Below are 22,460 nucleotides of genomic sequence, written 5' to 3' on the forward strand. Positions count from 1 at the left end.
GCTTTGGTGCTGGCCATCCCCAATGGCCTTGACTTTTGCCAGTGGGGGCCGCTGTCGGATGTCTGATTCATTCTCTTGCTTGCATGTGCTCACTGTGAGAGGAGACCTTTCTCTGATCCTGGCCACAGGGATGGGACAGGAGAATGAGTGAGCACGAGAAGGTGAATAATAATAATAATAATGATGATGGCATTTGTTAAGCACTTACTATGTGCAAAGCACTGTGCTAAGCCCTGGATGTACAAGACCTGGCAGTGATCCCCACTGGCAACAGTCAAGACTGCTACTCCTGCCCATCACCCACAGGACCTCCCCACTCTTGACAGATTTCACCAGGACCCAGCAAAGAGGTGGCATAGGGGTTCCACAGCCATGCCTCATCTGCTAGCTCCTTTGGTTGACCTTCAGGCTCTTCTCATGGGCGGCCCACCCCATGCTTGCCTCCTGTTGGGGCTGAGTGACTTAAAGGGCAGCAGCACCTTTAAGAGACAGCCATGTCTGCTGCAGGGGCACAGGCAGACAGTGGGCTTCCCAGCACAGACTGCCTCGTCCCTGGGGTTGTGTTCTGCTAGGAAGATGTGAGCATCAGTGATAGAGGTGGTTGAGCCAGTGACGTTCCAGGCCAGCACCTGGGAGGCGGAGCTGAGTTCCAAGCACACGGCCCCACGCAGTCTCTCTTCCCCCTGCTCCTTCATCAGCCACTACCACCCCAGCCCTTCCCTTCACAGAGGGGCAACGTCAGAGGGAACAAGGAGGAAAGAGGCCACAGGTGGTGGGGACTGTGTCCGACCTGATTAACTTGTATCTACCCCAGTGCTTAGAACAGTACTTGGCACATAGAAAGCACGTAAGTACCATAATTATTATTACCATCTGAAGCAGCCACAGCTCAAGTCACACATGTCTGGATGGTGTTCAGTCACACCACAGGTGGTGAGGACAACAGGATGTCCCCATCACTCCCCCATCCCCTGTGATATTGTGCATGCATGGCAGTGATTTGGGGAAGGTCTGTTTCAGGCATCATCTTTATAATGCCCCCAGCTGCGGCCATGTTAGTGGCTAGAAGCAGCAGGCTTAGTGGATAACAGCATGGGCCTGGGAGTCAGAAGGACCTGGGTTCTAATTCCGGCTCTTCCACTTACCTGCTGTGTGACCTTGGGCAAGTCATTTAACTTCTCTGGGCCTCAGTTCCCTCATCTGTAAAATGGGCATTAACTAAGGGACAGGGACTGTGTCTGGCCTGATTAACTTGTATCTACCCTGGTGCTTAGAACAGTATTCGGCACATAGAAAGCACTTAACAAGTACCATAATTATTATTACCATCTGAAGCAACCGCATCTCAAGTCACACATATCTGGATGGCGTTCAGTCTTTCTTACTCCCCACCAGCCCTTTAGGCTGGAGCCCTAAAAGCCCCCATGTTACTCCACCCCTGATTCCCACTTGGTAACATCTCATGCCTAGCATGTTGATGGATGATTCTGTAACACTTCTCACCCATCAAAACCCCCCACCTTCAGGAAACCCTAATACAGAAAATTTTAGATTTGTTATGGGGAAATGCTTGTAATTACCTTAAGGGATATGATGGAAGAGCACCTGAAAAAACTCTAATTTGATTAAGGATCAAGAACAGGGGTCCAAACAGAAGGCAGTGTGACTAACTAATCTGTTGGCATTCTTTGCAGATAATTCTGCTCTGATAGAAACTGGAAATTCAGTTGATTCTAAATGTGTATATTTCTAACAAGATTCCTCATCTGAGATTAATAACAAAGAGTTATGGACTAGGAGGTGGAATAAGGAGTTGAATAGAAAACAGGCTTCAGACCCTGTAACAACTGAGTGGTCACAGAAGGAAATGGATGAGAGAGGAGGGAGATAGAGTATCAAATGAGAAATGCCTAGGCTAATAATACTATATGGGAAAGTGATACAAAACAGCTTCCATGTTTGTGGATAATATGAAAACTGGAGGCAGAACAGATATGGAGGAACAAAGAAACCAGAATCCAAATGATTTGGCTTGTTTCAGTCCTTGGATTGCATATAATGGGGGTGAAAATGTGTTTCCCAATAGGAAAAAAAAGCAAATTAAACTCACTGAGTAGTAAGGAGCTAATCTGATGAAGATATAATAAATAGACTGGTAATGACCTTTAACAAGAAAGAGATTTGAGTTTATAGAAGTCATTGAAAGGGCCTAGTGGAAAAGAATACAGACGTGAGAGTAAGAGGACTGGGTTCTAATCTTGACTCTACCACTTGCCCGCTGTGTGACCTTGGGAAGGTCACTTCACTTCTCTGTGACCTTTTCCTCATCTGTAAAATGGGGATTCAATTTCTGTTCTCCTTTCTGCTTGGATTGTGAGCCCCAAGTTGTGCAGGGAGTGTGTCCAACATGATTATCTTGAATCTACCCCAGGACCTTAGTATAGCGCTTGGCACATAGTAAATACTTAACAAATACCATTATTATTGTCATTATTATTATCATTATTTCAATTAAAGAAAAAAAGAATAGATCATCTCAAAGCAGGGGTGTTTGCAAGGCACAGTTAAGACCTAATCCCCTTCAAAAATGTACTCAGAGTCACTGTTCTTGGAAAGGGTGTTGGGATTGTGAAGGAGGGAATAAATAAAAGAGTCCCAAAGTCAGACCTAAACATGCCCAAAACTCACAGAGGATTAGTTTACACTTACTGGGAAAAGAGAGCAAATTGCTGTCATTATGCAGAATAATAGAATTATCAAAGCATCTGGTAAAGTGGTTAAAACATTCTTCTGTGAGAAAGGAAGCCATCAAAACTAATGGAAGGTGAAAATTCTGAAACATTAAAGGTCAATAAGAAACCCAGACATAACCATTTAATACAAAGGAAAGTGATGTGGAATGTTACCAGGGAGAGCAAAGGAAGCCTTATGCATTGATAACTTGAGACACAACTAGATGTATTTATGTAGTAAAAGGGAGCCAAAGGCTGGCAAAAAAAAGGCAGTGTCAGGATTAAGATGAATTAAGAGAGTGAAGGATCTGTGGTTGAATGATTGTTTCCCATTCCAAAAATGTCTTGCATTCTTGACTCCAACCTGTAGCAAATCTAAAGCATCAAGTGTTAAGTAACTTTTTCATTCTGGCAATTTCTTTAAAAACACCAAAGGTTAAACTAAAGCCTCACTGGGTTGTGAAACTTTTAAATTTCAATATCTATCTATATATACAAAGTAAAATTCTGGGCTCCAATCCTCATCGTCTACTACATTTTTGGTTTTAGGAAAACATTCTTGCAAGAAGAAGGGCTTCTCATGACATTTTTGTTCTCCTCCAACTACCAAGATATTTACAGTGCAAGGTGTTTTGGTTAATGATTGTACATTTTCCTACCTAATTACATGCCTTGGCTGGCCCCTGTTAAAGACCACTGAAAAGGTAATCAAATGCCAGGCACTTTTGTTTCAGAGTTTTCACCTTCCATGACATATCCATGGGTGGCCCGAATTTAAATGATTTAGGGGACTATTTCACACTAGGAGCCATGAGGATTAAATATCCCTAACTTTGTGGATCCCTGCGACACAAGCCAGTTTGCATTTCCAGAGGAAAGCAATCTTCTCATCCTTCCATTTCAACTCAACCTGCCCTAGTTTCTCCTGGTTATTTCTTGATTTCCCTGTTCTCCATCCTCTGCCCTCTTGTCCTTCCACAGTGCCTCCACTCATCGTCCAATCTCATGAATTTGTCACTAGCCTGCATCCAACTAGCAGCAATGGAAGAAAAGGATTTTCCCTCTCCTCCCCTCCCAATCCCTCTCCCAGCCTCAATTGTCATCTTCACCACAATCCCAACCATTCCCACAGCACATCCCTGCTCCGAGTGGGGTGGGGAGTTATCAATCAGTGGTATTTACTGAGCTCTTATTCTGTGCCAAGCACTCTATTAGGCACTTGGGAGAGAGCAATACAGTAGAGTTTATAGATACATTCCCAGCCCACAAGTAGAGCAAAATATTACTCTCACTCTCACCCATTTCTAGTCTCAGCCCCCAATTTTTATCCACTTTGGTAACTTCTTCCCATGGAGAGGCCAAGCTAAGTGACTATTAAACAAGATAGCGAATTACATTGATTTTTGTGTGCTTTAAATTTTAACTGTGCTTTCCCATTTGGAAAGTTAATGACTCAGAGAACTAGGACCTATAGTTTCTGACTTGTGTTTTAACCTCGAAAAGTAATAGAAGAACCCTTGTTTGTGGAGAATGGTAAAGGAGGAACTAGGGTGATTCTAGCATGTTGACACAGTGCTCCTCTGTGACATTTGAGCTTGTTTTTCTAGTAGACTTTTTTTGGGCCCTTTACATAAAAAAGCTGAGAATCTCTACTCTAAAATCAGAAGATATTGGGGAAACAGCATGGCCTAATGGAAAGAGCACAGGCCTGGAAGTCAGAGGGCCTGGGTTTTGATCTTGGCTCTACAACCTGCCCGCTGTGCAACTGTGGGGAAATCACTTAAGTTCTCTGTGCCTCAGTTTCCTCATCTGCAAAATGGGGATTTAATACCTGAGTGCTCTCTTACTGAAACTGTGAGCCTCATGTGGGACAGGGACTGGTGTCCAAATTGATTAACTTATATCTACCCCAGTGCTTAGAACAGTGCTTGACACATAATAAGCGCTTGAACAGATACCATCATTAAGTGGGTTGGGTAAAGCAGATATGGTCAGTTCTCCTATAGTGCAGGGTTTGGGGTTTTTTTTCCTCGAAGAGCTTTGCGGTACGGAAAACTTGCATTAAAATGCTTCATATCCAGTGCCATGCAATTCCCCAAACTGTTGTGTCTTGGACCACATAACATTTTATCCAGACAGACAAGCATAGTTGGAAGAACGCTCCCTAATTCTGCAGTAGCACTGTAGCCAATACAAGTAATGAAAATACATATAATGATAGAACTGACTGTACTGTAGCCATTCCAATGAATCTATAAATGTGCTATGGCAAATCATCAGCCCAGGAGTGCTTCTATCACAAACCTAAGGGTGAGTTACTTATAGATGGAAATAATGCTAAAGTTTCCTTTAATCAATCAATCAGTGGTATCTATTGAGTGCTTTTTATGTGCATAACACTTTACTAAGCACTTGAGAAAGTAAATACAATAGAGTGAGTAGACCTGATCCCCGACCATGAGGGCCTTAGAGCTTAGAGAATGTGCTTAATGGAGTGGTTCTGACATCGGATAATAAATGAGGTTTCCGAATGATCCTATTGCCAAAGAAATAAAACAGTGGGCAGAACCTGAAAGCAAAATGATCAATCAATCAGTCATATTTATTGAGCAATTACTATGTGCAGAGCACTGTACTAAGAGGTTGGGAGAATAAAATACACCAGAATTAGCAAACACGTTCCTTCCATGTAACACGTTTACAGTCTAGAGGATAAATGATATCCAAGAAGTGGTGCTTATATTAGTACATCAATATTTGTTACTTGGGGCTTTTTTACTCCTTCTCCACCTCCCGACCCAGCTTTTAGCCCTGTTGCTTTAAATTTCATCAAAAAACCAAAGAACTGTTTGGATTTTTCTTAAAATGTAGCACTATGCTTCTTTTATTGTACATTCTGCAACAGAGCTGTCATGTTTATAACCTATATTCAAGTTGACAGAAATCAGCTACCAGTAAATTAAAACCCATTGGAAACTACATTAATAGACCAGAAGAGTTCTAAAACTCGTTGAATATTTTGCATCCCTGCTATTCTCTCCCTGTTTGTAGACCTATATAAAAAGAAGCAGATGGCCTAGAGGAAAGAACATGACCCTGGGAGTCAGAGGACTTGGGTTCTAATCCCAGTTCTGCCACTTTTTAAAAAATGATATTTGTTAAGCTCTTACTATGTGCCAGGCACTGTACTCAGTGCTGGGGTAGATACAAACTAATCAGATTGGACACAGTCCATCTCCCACGTCGGGTTCACAGTCTTAATCCCCATTTTACATATGAGGGAACTGAGATGCAGAAGTGAAATGACTTGCCCAAGGTCATATGGCAGACAAGCGGAAGAGTCAGTATTACAACCCAGGTCCTCCTGACTCTCAAGCCTGTGCTCTATCCACTAGACCATGCTGCTTCTCCACTGTAAAATGGGGATTCGGTACCCATTCCTCTTCCTACTTAGACTGTGAGCTCCACATGACAAAGGGACTGTGTCCAACCTAATAATCTTGTATCCACTACAGCCCTTGGTGCATAGTTAAGCACTTAACAAGTACCACAGTATCATTATTAATCACTAGAACGAACAGCTTTTCCTTTCTTTCGCCTGTCCCTTTTTCTAGAAGGCTCTTATCTCCCCATACAACCATGATTCCCTCTCCTGGCAGCCTCCACTCTATTCTATCCCTAGAGCAAAACCATTCCCTTGACACTAATATGTGTAAATAAAGACACTGAATTTTCTGCCTTTTGTTGTAAGAATAAGCATTTATCCCCAAGGATATTTGAAACCTGGGGAGATAAATTGGAATATTTAAATAAAAGGCAGATGGAAGGAGTTGAGACCAGCATGATTACAATGGAGTCTCGTCAGGAATGACAGGTGAGGCTTCAGGCTTCGAACCTGCACGGAGGAATTATATTAACGTCTGTCTCCCCATCTAGACTGCAAGCTCATTGTGAGCAGGGAATGTGTCTGCCAACGCTGTAGTACTCTCTCAAGAGCTTAATACAGTGCTCTGCACATAGTAAGCTCTCGATAAATACTACTGATGATGATGATGACGAAGTAATTGGTTATGGTGCTGGTGGCTGCTGTAGCACCACGCACATGTTCTCATCATTGCCAGTCATGTTCCCGCTGGAGTATGGAGTGCAATCAATCAAGTGATCATATTTATTGAGCGCTTACTATGTGCAGAGTACTATACTAAGCACTCGTGAGAGAATGTATCAGCCAGTTACAGGCAGAACCAGGACTAGAATTCAGGTCTCCTGAGTCCTAGAGTGGTGGTCTTTTAATAATAATAATAACAACAATAATGGCATTTATTAAGCACTTACTATGTGCAAAGCACTGTTCTAAGCGCTGGGGAGGATACAAGGTGATCAGGTTGTCCCACGGGGGGCTCACAGTCTTAATCCCCATTTTACAGATGAGGTAACTGAGGCACAGAGAAATGAAGTGACTTGCCCAAAGTCACGCAGCTGACAACTGGCAGAGCCGGGATTTGAACCCATGACCTCTGACTCCAAAGCCCATGCTCTTTCCACTGAGCCATGATGCTTCTCAATTGGACCAACAGCAGGGCAGGGAGACCAATAGCCTTGTGATTCGACAGTCCATGAGCAGAGACAGAAAGATGATTTTACAGTCTCACATATAGTGTCACAGACAGACTATTCTAGAGTTAGTTTGATTTTAAACTTTATATTGGAGCTCACCCCAATACAAAGTACCAATCCCTAAGGCTGCAATTTCTAAATGTAACTGATGTGTAGATAAAAGTGAGGGATAGGTAATCAGGTTTCTCTGTTCCTTGTTTTATCCCACCTACTGCAGAGATATTGGCAATAGTATCCAAATGGTATCTTTTGTACCCAAACTTAAGCTTTAACATCTTTTACAGAGACAAGATTCTGGCCCCTCTCCTCTCTCCCATCCAGTAGGGATGGGGAAAGTGAAGGAGGGAGGAGTGTCAGTGGAATTAAGGGAAGGACTTCGCAAGCATTTCCAAAGCCCTACTGAGAGCTCACCTCCTCCAGGAGGCTTTCCCAGACTGAGCCCCCTCCTTCCTCTCCTCCCTCTCCCCATCCCCCCTGCCTTATCTCCTTCCCCTCCCCACAACACCTGTATATATGTATATCTGTACGTATTTATTACTCTATTTTATTTGTACACATTCTATTTATTTTATTTTGTTAATATGTTTTGTTTTGTTGTCTGTCTCCCCCTTCTAGACTGTGAGCCCACTGTTGGGTAGGGACCGTCTCTATATGTTGCCAACTTGTACTTCCCAAGCACTTAGTACAGTGCTCTGCACACAGTAAGTGCTCAATAAATACGATTGAATGAATGAATGAAAGCATCCTTTTTGCCAACTTCCCTTTGAGGCAGGGTGATATTCCTTATCTCCATAACAGAGAGGTTGTGAGTTACCAATGATCAAAAAATTAATGAATGTAGAATTGCATTCAATTTAGGGGTTTTGATTTTGGTCTTCTTCTCTGGTAGACTCAACATATGTTTTTATGAGTGGGAGAAAGTTATTCACCAGTTTTAATGGTCTAATTCTGGAGTCCTCCTCTGTTGGAACTATATTTCTGACAGATGTCAATTCCCATTGGAAAATGTTTTCACTACTTCTATTATAGTGGAGTTGAAAGAAAATGCAGTGTGTGATTCTATTATTAACACTTCATTGGGTAGTTTGACGAGGTCTATTTTACTTGCTGCCATTTGGGGTTACAAGGTAAGAACCAACTAATGAGGAGGCAGCAGTGACGGGCCCTAAGGGATTAGTCAGCGAAAAGACAAGGGAAAATGAACTCCATTCCTGTAGGATGATTTAAATCTGGCAAGATCGAGGATTAGGACAGTGCACCAAGAGGGGGCTTGTAGGAACTGGGCAAGCATTGCAGCTTCTTTCATGAAGCAGCATAGTGTAGTGGATAGAACAGGGGCCTGAGAGTCAGAAGGTCATGGGTTCTAATTCCAGCTCCTCCACATGTCTGCTGTGTCACCTTGGGCAAGTTGCTTCACTTCTTTGTGACTCAGTTACCTCATCTGTAAAATGGGGATTGAGACTGTGAGCCCTACGTGGGACAGGGACTGTGTCCACCCTGATTTGCTGGTATCCACCCCAGCGTTTAGTACAGTGGTTGGCACATAGTACTTAAATACCACAATTATTTTTATTATGGTTATTATTATAAGCTTCTCCAGGGTTTGGAGCATTTTTATCACCTGCTTCAGCTTCTGGGCCCTGCTCCTGGAACCGGAGTAACAGCAGGGCCAGACAAGTAATAATAATAATGGTATTTGTTAAGCGCTTACTATGTGCCAAGCACTGTTCTAAGTACTGGAATAAATACAGGGTAATCAGGTTCACGTTTTTAATCCCCATTTTACAGATGAGGTAACTGAGGTACAGAGAAATTAAGTGACTTGCTCAAGGTCACACAGCAGACCAGTGGCAGAGCAGGATTAGAACCCATGTCCTCTAATTCCCAAGCCCATGCTCTTTCCATTAAGCCATGCTGTTTCTCAGAAGCTCTCTTCCCAGAAGAGAGCAGTAGAGGGCTTGGGATAGAGAAAGGGACTCACAAGTGGCCTCACAAGAGGCAATAAAACATTCAATGGAACCCTAAAGTCATGAGACAGTAGGCAACAGTCCTTGCCCCGTTCCAGAGATTGGTGTATATATCCTGCTAAGCCACCCTCCAGCATAGTGCCAGGGTTTGTTGCTGCCTAATTGAAATTTTAAGGTAGGAATGACCTATCACCATCTTCTGTATCCGTATCTGGCCAATCTCTAATTTATTTTAATGTATACCTCTACCTGTAGACTGTAAAGCTTCTTGTGGGCAGGGATTGTGTCTACCAACTCTACTTTCCCAAGGGCCTAGTACAGTGCTCTGCACACAGTAAGTGCTCAATAAATACCACTGATTGAATCTGCACTTACTGTAAAAGTCAAATATTTCAGGTTATTACAGTGTTGTCTTTCACTCGAAATCATTATCACTTTCATTGTATAACAAATCCTGGAAAAAAGTTATTGCATGGAAAATCAATTAGAATGATCGTAATGGAATGAATTTTAGTGCAATTCATTAAATTTTCAGAGAAGCAGCATGGCCTAGTGGAAAGAGCACAAGCCTGGGAGTCAGAGGACCTGGATTCAAATCCCAACTCCTCCACTTGTCTGCTGTGTGACCAGGCACAAGTTACTTCACTTCTCTGTGACTCAGTTATCTGTAAAATGGTGATTAGGACTGTGAGCCCTATGTGGGCAGAGACTGTGTCCAACCCAATTATCCTGAATTTACCCAGCGCTCAGACCAGTTCCTGGCATATAGTAAGCACTTGACAAATACCATTGTTTAAAAAAGTTAATTATCGATGGAAATGGGAGTCTGGGGTGGAGCATGAAAAAAATTATCAGATAATCCAAAATCCTAACTTTAATCAAAAGTTTCCATCTCTTTCCCCCAGTGTTTTCTTCATAACAGTAATACTAATAACAATAAGAAAAAGAAGGTTGGGGAGGGAGGGAGAACAGGGAGAGGAAGGAGGCATTTGACAGACCTGAATTGAGCTAATTGTGAAGCTACAGCATTTAGGGGGAGATCTAAGACTTTTCTGCTCAATTCACTGGAGGTGATCAGTGGTTTTCTGGACAAATGAATGGAATCATGAGCTCCACTAGTAGTAGTAGTAGTAGTAATGATATGTCCTAAATGAAAAGCACTGTAGTAAGCACTTGGGAACTATGCTCCCTGCACACAGTGGATGTGAGATCCGCATTGGCATGATTCCTAATGGATTGGGATTGGGTTTGTAATTTAAATGATTGAATGGAAAAGGCAGATAAGGGACTGTCCGTCTTTGTGTTTTCTATTTAAATGAAATCTGTTTAGATGGCTGAAACCTGTGCCTGAGTTCATCGTGGTTGGTCTGTCTCAGTTCTGACATTGACTTCTTGAATGCATTCTCTTGTGACTGCTGCCTTGGGTCTCAAGTGCCAAGGAGCAGAGGCACGGTTGACTAGACCTGGCTTGATTTTTTTTTTTCCATTTCCCTAGGATATTTTTGCAGCCGGATGATTCTTTGCAGATCTTAGCACCTGTTGAAGACGATGTGGGTTTCTATACCTGCAATGCTACTAATCCTTTGGGATATGACTCTGTCTCCATTGCCGTCACTTTAGCAGGTAACCCAGCTCTCAGAAGTGCATTAGACAAGTGCTGCATTAGACAAATCTCATGCAGGAGTTCCTACTAAAAGCCAGAAGGGGTGATGGACTCCTGTTTTTGAATTTTGCAATAATAAAGAAAAAAAGACCTTCAGGATATGTGGGTGAATGGAGGGAATGGGCTAGATCCTTTCTACAACCAGAAGAAAGCAGCCTTCTCCTTCCAGACCTTCACTGTGCTTTTGAATATTCAGTTTCTCAGAATCCACAGTAGTGTTTATTTCTTTTGTTTCAATTTCTACTTCTAACCTATTCCTTAGCTTTAGCTAGGAAGCTAGAAGGGGCAGGATTCCTCCAGATGCTTACTTAAGGAAATTGTAGCCTAAGGGAACAGTGTGTCCAAATTGCCATCTGTAGTTTTGATATTTATGAGATTACCAAATTGAGAGGTTTTTCTTTTTGTTTCTCAAATTTAGTGGTTTTTGTTGTTTCAGAGCTATTCACATCACACTGACCATCAATCAGTGGTGTTTATTGAGTGTTTCTGTGTGCAGAGCACTGTACTAAGCACTTGGAAGAGTACAATCAGCAGATGTGGAAAACCCCTACCTTGCTTCCGGTTCAGTGAACTCATTTTATTCTGACTGACTTATCTTAAGACTACATCTGCAGGAAGCAGAGTAGACATGTTCTCAAGGTTGGGGGTTGAAGGAAGAGATTTTCAATGAGAGAAACACTTATCCATTAGTGTGCAGAGACATGGTGGCCAGTGCCATGCTCTGTAAACCGAGCACTGAATCTGGGAAAAGAAATTTAGCTGTGAACATGCCAAGGAGCGTGAAAGTCAACAGTGAAATAGGGAACCCAGAATAGCTTAGTCTCAATTTGTAATGAAGTGCGTGCATGTGTGTGCTTGTGTGTATAAAAGGTTTTAGGTTTGCCTTTCTCTTAACTTCATCCAGTGACACTCTCCTCTTCCTCACTTCATGCACGATCCGAATGGTCTGTACCATTCTAGTTACATTATGCATCCCTTCCAACCAGCGATAGGGAGGGTACTGTTGACATTCTTCCAATTACTGGGCAAAAATGGCTCTTACAGGATTACCTTTCTTGTTTATATTTATCTGGACATGGGTCAGCTCTATACCAGACTAAATATCCTTTGTTCCCCAGAATTCAATTCAATTAAAGGAAGGCTGTCTGGAATAAAGCAAGGGAATTGTAACATCAGGCTTGTCTTCAACTCTTTGAAGGGACGTTATTGGAGAATACCAGCAGGTTCTGAGCCAGGGAAGAGAGACAAAGCAGCCAAAGGGGACTTTAGGGAGGTGGAGGAAAAGGCAGAACCCTAGAGTATAATTGGGAAAGCCTCAAATCTCAGAGAGGGTGGGTATTGTGCTTGGAAATTTTAAAATGTTAGCTTAATTGAATTGGAGAAGTCATCCGTTTATACAATTTAAGCCCTAGAAGTGTGCTAGTAGTTTTGCTTTAGCAAAAATCACATTTGCACATGCAAATCAAGAATAAGTACAAACCATGATGACCCAGGCTCATGTTCTTCAAATCCCACCCCAAGTTAGTCTTCAGATGTTCTTCATCTTAAAAAGTCATATTAACATGTTAAACAATTTATCCCTGCTTTAGCAGTTTTCCTTCTCCAAAAAAAGTGCCTGGGCCCACATGCCTGACCCCGGTGGGCTATAAGATCCCTCCTGTGAACTGTAAGCTCCTTATGGGCAGGGATCACATCTACCACTCTGTTACAGTGTGCTTTCTCTCAAGTGCTTAGTAAAGTGCTTGGCACACAGAAAGCGCTCAGTAAATACCATTGATTGATGGATCGATGTGGGGATAGTGACTGATTTAGTTTATCTGCAGCCAGATTCTGTTCTTCCATTGTTTATGGTGGGTCTCAACTTTTTGCTCCACTCATCATATTAGAGCTCTTCACTGCCATCCAGATAGGGAGGGCCCTGTGAGATCCTTGTCCCAAATTTCCAAATGGAGTCTTTATTTTTCCCAACCCAGCTCACCTGATGACCACCTTCCAATCCCATGTTGCAAGTCCCCTTTTAACCCTGGCACAACACTAGGAGCATTTGAATTTGCCTGATCTCCAAAGCTGCCTGTCTGAAGCTTGGGTAGACTGAATAGCAAAGGCTCCAGACTTGGCCAGTGGAGGCCAAGTGATATTCTTGCTTGCAGTCAAGAACTCCACATGGCTCCAGCTGTCTATGTGTCAGTGTCTTCGGAAATTGGGTGAAAGGAAATGTATGGCACAATTGCACACGAATCACACACCAAGGCAATCGTAATAATCAAACAATTGATGAGGCGGTCACTGAAGACAGCAAACCTAGGAGAGCTTGGGAAAGGAGAAGCAAACGGTCCAAACAGAGTCTCAGCATCTTTCCAGCTCCCATAGCCAGGTCTTTCCCCAGCCCCCTCTTCCTCCTTCAAATTTTTTACCCAACCTACTCTCTCCCCCCAGTATTTATGTGGGATCAGATATTATTAGCAGAGAAACTCCTTACACATGTGCAGGAGTTTCTAACACTAATAATAATTGTATTTAGTGCTTACTATTCATTCAATCGTATTTATGATGGCATTTATTAAGCACTTACCTTGAGCAAAGCAGTAGTTCAGAGCACTTACTGTGTGCAGAGCACTGTACTAAGTGCTTGGGAAGTACAAGTTGGCAACATATAGAGACGGTCCGTACCCAACAATGGGCTCCCAGTCTAGAAGGGGGAGACAGACAACAAAACAAAACATGTGGACAGGTGTCAAGTGGTCAGAACAAATAGAATTAAAGCTAGATGCACATCATTAACAAAATGAATAGAATAGTAAATATGTACAAGTAAAATAAATAGAGTAATAAATCTGTACAAACATATATACAGGTGCTGTGGGAAGGGGAAGGAGGTAGGGCAGGGGGATGGGGAGGAGGAGAGGAAAAAGGGGGCTCAGTCTGGGAAGGCCTTCTGGAGGAGGTGAGCTCTTAGTAGGGCTTTGAAGGGAGGAAGAAAGCTAGTTTGGCGGATGCGTGGAGGGAGGACATTCCAGGCCAGGGGGAGGACGTGGGCCGGGGGTCAACGGCGGGACAGGCGAGAATGAGGTACAGTGAGGAGGCTAGCGGCAGACGGGTGGAGGGTGTGGGCTGGGCTGTAGAAGGAAAGAAAGGAGGTGAGGTAGGAGGGGGCGAGGTGATGGAGAGCCTTGAAGCTGAGAGTGAGGAGTTTTTGCTTGATGCGTAGGTTGACAGGCAGCCACTGGAGATTTTTGAGGATTTTTTTACTATGTGCCAAGTGCTAGAGTAAATACAAGATCATTTGATTACTGGCAGGCAAAAGGTGGAGTTGGGATTAGAAACCCAAGTCTCCTGACTCCCAGTCCTGTGCCTTTCCCTAGCAGGCCATGCTGCCAATCAGTCAATCAATCAATCAATCAATCATATTTATTGAGCATTTATTTTGTGCAGAGCACTATACTAAGAATTTGGGAGAGACAGTACAGTTGGTAGACATGATCCCTGCCCTCAAGGAGCTTATAGTTCCCAACCCACATACTAATGTCACGGACTAGGCACCTGAGCCTGAACCCTGTAGGCACTTGATATTCACCCCAGCCTCAGCCCCATAGTTCTTATGTACATAGCCATAATTTATTTCAATGCCTGTCTCCTCCTCTAGACCGTAAGCTCCTTGTAGACAGGTAATATGGGTACCAACTCTGTTGAATTCTCTCAAGTGCCTGGTACAGTGCTCTGCACATAGTAAGTGCTCAATAAATGCCATTGATGGATTGGATGATTGATTCTTTATATTACCAGAGCATTTTTTGTCCTATGTTCTCAAGTACTTTTTAGGAGCAGAGTGAACTAGACTCTTCCTGGCAACTAGTATAGTGCCCAAACCATCATACTTGATTATACCATGACTCTGAATTGAGATTCTAAAGTATGGGTCATGACATAAAAGCACTAGTGGTAAAGAGGACTGGCCAATCAGATTCATCTCTCAGTCAAGTTGCTGAGGAGTTTCTGACATAAAAATATACTTGAAAAATAGTGTAGTAGTAGTAATAGCATTTATTGTATACTCACTGGGTACAATGCACTGTATTCAGTGCTTGAGAAGTACAAAACAAGCAAGTGACACTTCCCCTCTAGACTTTAACCTCATAATGGACAGGGAATGTGTCTACCAACTCTATTATATTGTACTCTCCCAAGCGCTCAGTACAGTGCTCTGCACACAGTAAGTGCTCAGTAAATATGAATGATCAATTTCTTGGCCACAAGGAGCTTACACTCTAGTGGGAGAGACAGGCTTAAAATATTTACAGATTGAGTAATCAAAATAAGTAGCTGAATGTACACAATGTATAAAAAGCCAATATAGAGGCATAATTCTGAAAGTTAATGGTAGTTTTACAAGTAAAAATAATTTAATCTGAAATGAGAATTCAACTCTACTTACAAATGCAAGTGAAAGATTCTCTAGTGAGAATCAGAGATGGAATATTAGGTAGGAGGAAAACTTTTATTGATGGTGATCATAAAAGATCACAATAGAGAAATGGTTACTCCTATCACTAAATAAACATTAGCAAGAGGAAATAGGTGGGGCATGGGAGGGGGGGCAGAGGCGAGGAAGGATAGCCTAGCTCACTGAAAAGAGAAAGTATAGTTCTGCTTGGATGAGTTTTGCTCAAAAGGGAAGAGTGTCTCCATTTTTGGTGTGGTTTTCTGCTCTTTATAGGTTAAATAGTTGGCAGATATTGTCTCTGATGAAGAGATCACAGAAACCTCCCTGAGAAAATGAAATTCAGTTGCTTTTTAGAACTCCTCTTTTATTTTTCCTCATGACTTAGAAGTTACAATAAAACTCATACAGTTTTGCAAGCTTTCCTTGATGTTTCACTTTTCAGCCATTTTAGTTAGTGAAGGATTTTACATCTTGGAGGACTAGGCTGAAGAAACGACATCTCAACAATAGCTAACACTGGCCCACCTCCTCCAATGCTCTGTAGCCCCATTCAATAGAGGTTGTGGAGAAGCAAACATTTTTATCCCCTGAATTGCTATAGTGAATGAGCTTTTCTCATGCTCCAATGTCCTGAGACAATTTACTTCCTTCTCACCATGATTGTGCCGATGGGTTTTAAAAACACTGGTACAAACATTGAAAAGTCCCTTCTAAATTACCCCGAATATTAGCCCACCTCTGTAACCAAGTCAAATCTAAGAATACTGGCCACCTTCTCCCTCTTTTTGTTTCATTTTCTCTTCCTGGTCCCTCAGAGACTCCCACCTAAAACCAGTCAAGAGCTCTTGTGTCTGTTGGAGGTCTAGACTCTGGCAAATCTTGGGGTCCTCCCTCTTGATAAGGCCCTTCTCCACAACTGGCCATTCCCACCACTTCCCACCTCTAAATATCTTTCTTTTTCCACACACAAGTCACCTCTCACATCTGGGAGCGAACCAATCCTCCCTGCACCAGGGAAGCCTGACAGTGTCTCAGAGACCCAAGTGGTCTGACTCCCCCAGATCACTCAAGCAAGGGAGACCAAACCTTTCTTTCTCCTGTGACATATGTGCTTCATTCATGCAGAAACATTTGAGGAAAATCCCACTGGCAAGTGAAAAGAACTTCAGTGCAGCTCGAAAAAAATTCCTCATCTTCAATTCCCTTTTCTTCTGCCTTTGTACTGGCTCTCAGGGGTTTTTTTGGTTGGTTTTTTTTTTTTTAAATGAACTTTGTGTTCATATTTCCCCTTCAGCCTTTGTATTTTAATGGGAATCCCAGGTGAACATCTGAGGGCTGCAAAAGACCTTCAACCCTTAAACACACATGACAAGCATCTTTCTGTGTATTGGTCCTTACTATTATTCACTCCCACTGAAAGTCAAATGTCAATCTGGAGTTGTACTGTCTAGTTTTCTAGGCCCTCTCATTTGTGAGGGATCAGAAGATGGATGGCACTCTATCGTCCTTCATCTGTAAGCACTGGGGAACTCTGGCCAGTAAGCATAGGATCACAAACTCTCTATTGCCCTTTGTGCAAATGTAGCTCTGTCTCCCCAAGGGTTGCTTCATTTCCCTTATTACAAAATTGTTTCTGACAGGAACCATAAATCCAGAAGCTGGAGAGTGTGATGAAGTCTGAAGAAATTCAGTGAACATTATCCCACATTTCCTGTGCTATTATTGTGTCTGTCTCCTTTTCTCGGGATCTTGGTCGCATATTTAGTCCCTGGAAGGCTTAGAAACCTGACCTGGATAAGCATGCTCCCCAGAATTGGAGTAATTCATTGCAGTTCCAGTCACATTTCCCATTCCCCTTTTCACTGGATTTCTGAAATAATTGGATGGTTGCTACGTGCTGCTTGGTTGTTGGCACTAGTGCTGCAGTTGTGCTACTAAGGCACTTGAGCTGTCATTCACCTCTATAAGAGATACCTATGTGCATATTGTTTGGCATATGATTTGCACACTCGTTATATTTTCAAGGCCTAGTAATCCCCCTAAGCTCTTTGCCCATCCTCCTATGTGTCCCTCTTCCATACCCAAACTGCTGGTTATTGTAACATTGATATGATAAGAAAAACTCTTGGTGAAGAACTTTCAAGGTCATCCTTGGCTACAGCCCTGATCGTTGCACCTCAGCAGTTGGTGGTGTTTCCATTCCCCAGGACTATAGGTGTCTACTGTCTTCTTCCTGTGAAGTCTGGCATTGCTTCTTATCTACAGGAAAGCCATTAGTGAAGACATCCAGAATGACTTTGGTCAACACTGACTTGCCTGCTGTCACTGTTGATGTGGGAAGCACCATCAAAACAGTCCAGGGGACAAATGTGACCATTCTCTGCCAAGTAGCAGGTGAGAGACTGTTTATCTTCATTCGGTTACTGGAGCTCCTGAGGCTCATCACACATCTCTCCTTCAGGAGGATGTCATTGAAAATATTGGCAATGAACATGGGAAAGATTAGAAAGAAAGTTTGACTTTAACTGAAATGTTATGTATTGTAATTACTATAAATACCAGCTGTGGCATGATGGTAGAGGGAAGCAAAAATGGGGGTTGGGAGTCCACTACAATCCTTATTTCCTTTTCCCACGGGGGAAATATCATGAAGGAACTGGGTTGTAAGCTGAGATTTGAGTAATGGGATGGAAGGTGCTAGGCTTGAAGTACCAGAAGGAAGATTAGCCCTGGGAATGATAAGAAGGTCAGACTGACTGAAGCAGAGCTGGCAGTCAGCATGAGGCAGAAAATGAGGCATGTTAAAGAAGGGTGATTAGATTGATGAAGTCCTTGAAAACCATGGTTAGAAAATTACTTTAGAAAACTCACGGAAAAGTTTGTGGGGAAGGGCTGGTGAAAATTTGGAAAGCTAGTAAAAGTGTTGCAGATGGATATTTTGATTTTTTTATTATGTTGACATTTTATTATTGTAATTACTAATAATCTCATCATTGGTACTAACCCCACCTGTTAGTGCTTAATAAATACCATAATAATTATTTTTTTAAAAGAGCAAAACTCAGTCCTACTTGGTTATGAGCTCCATTGTGGGACAGGGACTCTTTCTGACATGATTAACTTGTATCTACCCAGAGCGTAGAACAGTGCTGACACAGAGTAAGTGCTTCAAAAATATAATAATAATAATAATAATAATAATGTATTAAGCACTAACTCTGTGCCAAGCACTGTACTAAGCACTGAGAAGCAGCATGTCTTAGTGAAAAGAGCTGGGGCTCAGGAGTCAGAGGTCATGGGTTCTAATCCCAGCTCCGCCACTTATCAGCTCTGTGACATTGGGCAAGTCACTTGACTTCTCTGTGCCTCAGTTCCCTCATCTGGAGAATGGGGATTAAGACTGTGAGCCCCAAGTGGGACAACCTGATTACCTTGTATTCCCTCCCCCTAGTGCTTAGAACAGTGCTTGGCACATAGTAAGTGCTTAACAAATACCATCATTATTATTATTATTACAAGCAAATCAGTTTGGACACAGTTCCTGTCCCACGTGGGGCTCACAAACCCAGTCCCCATTTTGGAGAAGCAGCGTGGCTTAGTGGAAAGTGCCCTGGCTTGGGAGTCAGAGGTCGTGATTTCTAATCCCGGCTCTGCCACTTGTCAGCTGTGTGACCTTGGGCAAGTCATTTCACTTCTCTGGGCCTCAGTTCCCTCATCTGTAAAATGGGATGAAGACTGTGAGCCCCACATGGGACAACCGGATGACCTTGTATCTACCCCAGTGCTTAGAACAGTGTTTGGCACATAGTAAGCGCATAACAAATACCAACATTATTATTTTACAGATCAGGTAACGAGAAGAGCTTGCCCAAGGTTACACAGCAGACAAGTGGCAGAGCCAGGATTAGAACCCATGACCTCTGACTCCCAGGCCTGTACTCTATCCACTACACCATGCTGCTTCCCTAATAGTAATAATAATAATAATAAGTAGCTGTTCAAGCACTTTTTATGTTAACTGGCATGGTGCACCTTCCCCTCCATTGTCAACTCTCCAATCTGGTATGAGCTCATCATGCTGGTGAGCAAGGAGCAAGAAAATTCAAATGAAAGGCCAAACACAGCAACTATACCGACCCCAGCTAATATATTTTCTCTGAGAATTATGAAAAAATAAAAGTCTCACCTTCCTGTTAGCTGAAGGGAGATTCAACACACTAATTCTATAGTCACATCATGCTTTGACTCCTTGTAATCAGGCTAATTCCTTGTTTGCTTAAAAAAGCAACAATGGGAGGAAAGTTTCATTGTCTTATCCCACCAACACCTGCATCACCACCTGTGTCGATATGATATGAAACAAAGGGGGAAAACTACCACAAATAAATTTCCTTCCTCTTTTTTTTTTTTTATGGAAGCCCACTGAGAGATCAGATGCTGGGCAAAGACCGAGCTCTGGTTTCTATTTAATTTAGTAAGACTTCTATTTATTCTATTTGGAGGTCACATTTTCTATCATCTTTTCTGTCACATTATAATAGGCTCAGCAAAAGTGATTTCCTGAAACATAACAAATTTAAATTTATAGTGAGAGAATACGCAAACAGGAAGCCAGCAGAGATGAACTCTGAAAGCCCTTTGCTCAGACAAATATTTCTAGATTTATAATTCCAATAGGTCACAGAGTACTGAAAATAGAAAGTACAGGAACAGAAGGGCTTCCCATTTCCGAACAAATGAATAAAAATGAGCTCAAACAAACCAAGTCCAACGAAGTTGGGGTTTGGGCAAACCTCCATAGGCCAAGACCACAGCGGTCTAGATTACAGAGCTTCAGTTACAGCCCCCAAGGCCAAAGCTTCCAATTGAGCCGAGGCCCTCATCCTCTACTACCACTCACCTGGCCAGCCTTGAGCCAGTTCAACTGGTCTGTTGTAGGCTAGACTGTCCTAGACTGTTCTAGTTGTTGCCTGACTGCCCTAGCTGCAGCTAACTGGTTAGTTATGAGTGGTAGAGTTCAGGAGCAGTGACAGCAGAGAGCGATCTGCTCTCTTGCCTCACCTCTCCTCTCCCCTTATCCCTTTCCCTCTCCCTATTCTTCCCCCTTTTCCCCTTATCCATGTTCATCATTCCCTTTTCCCTCTGTCCCTGTTCTTCTTCCCTTTTTTCTCTCCCACTCATCCTTCTTTCCCATCTTCTTGTATGACGTTTCCACTTTTCTGTTTTCCCCTTTCCCACTCACTGTTCCTCTCTGAACCCACCCTCAAGCCTCCTAAGGTGTCCAAATTTCTGCTCACCACAGTTGGGTTAGCTGGGGCTGTCTACGAATGCATCATTGGTAAAATCAGCATAGTCTATAATAATAAACATGGTATTTAATTTATATGGTATTTGTTAAGTGCTTACTATGTGTCAAACACTGTATTAAGTATTGGGTTAGACACAAGATAATCAGGTCCCACATGGGGCTCACAGTCTAAGGAGGAGGGAGAACAGGTATTAAATCCCCATTTTGCAGATGAGAAAACTGAGATATAGAGAAGTGACTCTACAGGGTCATACAGCAGACGTGGCAGAGTAGGGATTAGAAGACAGGTCCTCTGACTCTCAGGCCTGTGCACCATGCCACTCTGCTCCCCCGTACATTTAAGATAAATGAAATCAAATATCTAAAACTATTTAAAAGCATGCCAAGATGAGTATTTAAGGTATTCGTGGAGACAGCCAAGAAGCATCTGTTAGTGTTGCACTCTTTTACTTTGGTGCACTTCTGGAAAGAAAAAGACCAAAGCTTGAAAGGTTTGTGATACTTCATTTTTCCTGTTCCCTTCTGAATATCTTTGGGATGCATCAAACTTACTCCTAGAACAGCTGGACTTTGTTCCAAAAAGCATTATGAGTGCCATCCAGCTTCTTGTGATAACACCTAGCATGCTTCCCTTGACTATGAGGGCCAGCAGCACCACTTGGAAAGGTTCATTATGAGAGCCTGTTTTTGTGTTACACTGTATGCTCTGGCACCTGTAAAAAAAAAAGGTTTTTAAATCAAAACCAGTTGGGGCAGTTACCTAATAAATATATCCAAGAAATATTCACTGAAGTATGCGTCTTCTCTTGCTGTTGCCAAGTGAGAGCTTGCTGTTGACAGATGCTGAAAAATTGTAGAAGATCATGTATTTGAAATGAGATAATGAAAAAGGTTTCTTTTTTACTGTAGAAATTGCTTTAATATTTTTAACTAGCCAATCTACCTAATAATAATAATGACAATAACATTAATTGTGGGTTTTAAGTGCTTTGTGCCAAGCACTGTACTGAGCACTGAGGTAGAAACAAGATAATCAGGTTGGACACAGCTCCTGCCCGACACAGGGCTCACAATCTACGTGGGAGGGAGAACAGGTATTGTATCCCCATTTTACAGAACAAGAACCTGAGGCACAGAGAAGGTAAGGGATTTGACCAAGGTCACACAGCAGGCAAGTGGTAAAATTGGAATGCAGATCTACAGACTCCCAGGCCCATGCTCTTCCACTAGACTACACTGCTTCTTATTAACAAAGCACCTCTATTTTCCGATAGTTTCAGCCTGTTTTATCAGAATCATATTCCTAAGCTGTAGGATCTCCATTCTACAGATAGCGACTGACGATCCAAAGGAATAGTTGGAGAGAGTCATGCAGTCAGATAGTAGTAAAGATGGAAAAGGATACTAGGTTCCCTGGCCCCTTGTCTTGTCCCTCTCTGAGATAGTTCAAACTACCTGGCTTAAGTAGATTGTGAGCCCTAAGACTATGAGTCCCATGTGGGACAGGGATTGTGCCTGACCTGATTATCTTGTATCTACCCCAGCACTTAGTACAATGCTTGGAACAAATCCTTAACAAATATTATTATTATTATTTTTATTATGAGAACCATTAGTGTTGTGGCATGCATTAGCTACTCCCAGCCATTAGACCGATCAAGAGAGTTGAGATTTTTGTGCTTGGGCAACTGGGATAATTTGCAGATTGTTCAGCTGTAGAAATGGTGATCAC

The 22,460-nt window shown here is 42.5% G+C and overlaps 1 protein-coding gene across 1 annotated transcript in view; it reads left to right on the forward strand.

The window, feature by feature from the left end:
* ADAMTSL1 (ADAMTS like 1) overlaps positions 1–22,460 on the forward strand; it is a 714,148-nt gene that overhangs the window by 651,446 nt on the left and 40,242 nt on the right. The window contains exons 21-22 of the mRNA XM_038769612.1: positions 10,812–10,939; positions 17,686–17,814. Coding sequence (XP_038625540.1) covers positions 10,812–10,939; positions 17,686–17,814 — 257 coding nt within the window. The remainder of the gene's footprint in view (positions 1–10,811; positions 10,940–17,685; positions 17,815–22,460) is intronic.

The sequence above is a fragment of the Tachyglossus aculeatus genome, chromosome X4 (genome assembly GCF_015852505.1).
Source record: "Tachyglossus aculeatus isolate mTacAcu1 chromosome X4, mTacAcu1.pri, whole genome shotgun sequence".
Classification (NCBI taxonomy): Eukaryota; Metazoa; Chordata; class Mammalia; order Monotremata; family Tachyglossidae; genus Tachyglossus; species Tachyglossus aculeatus.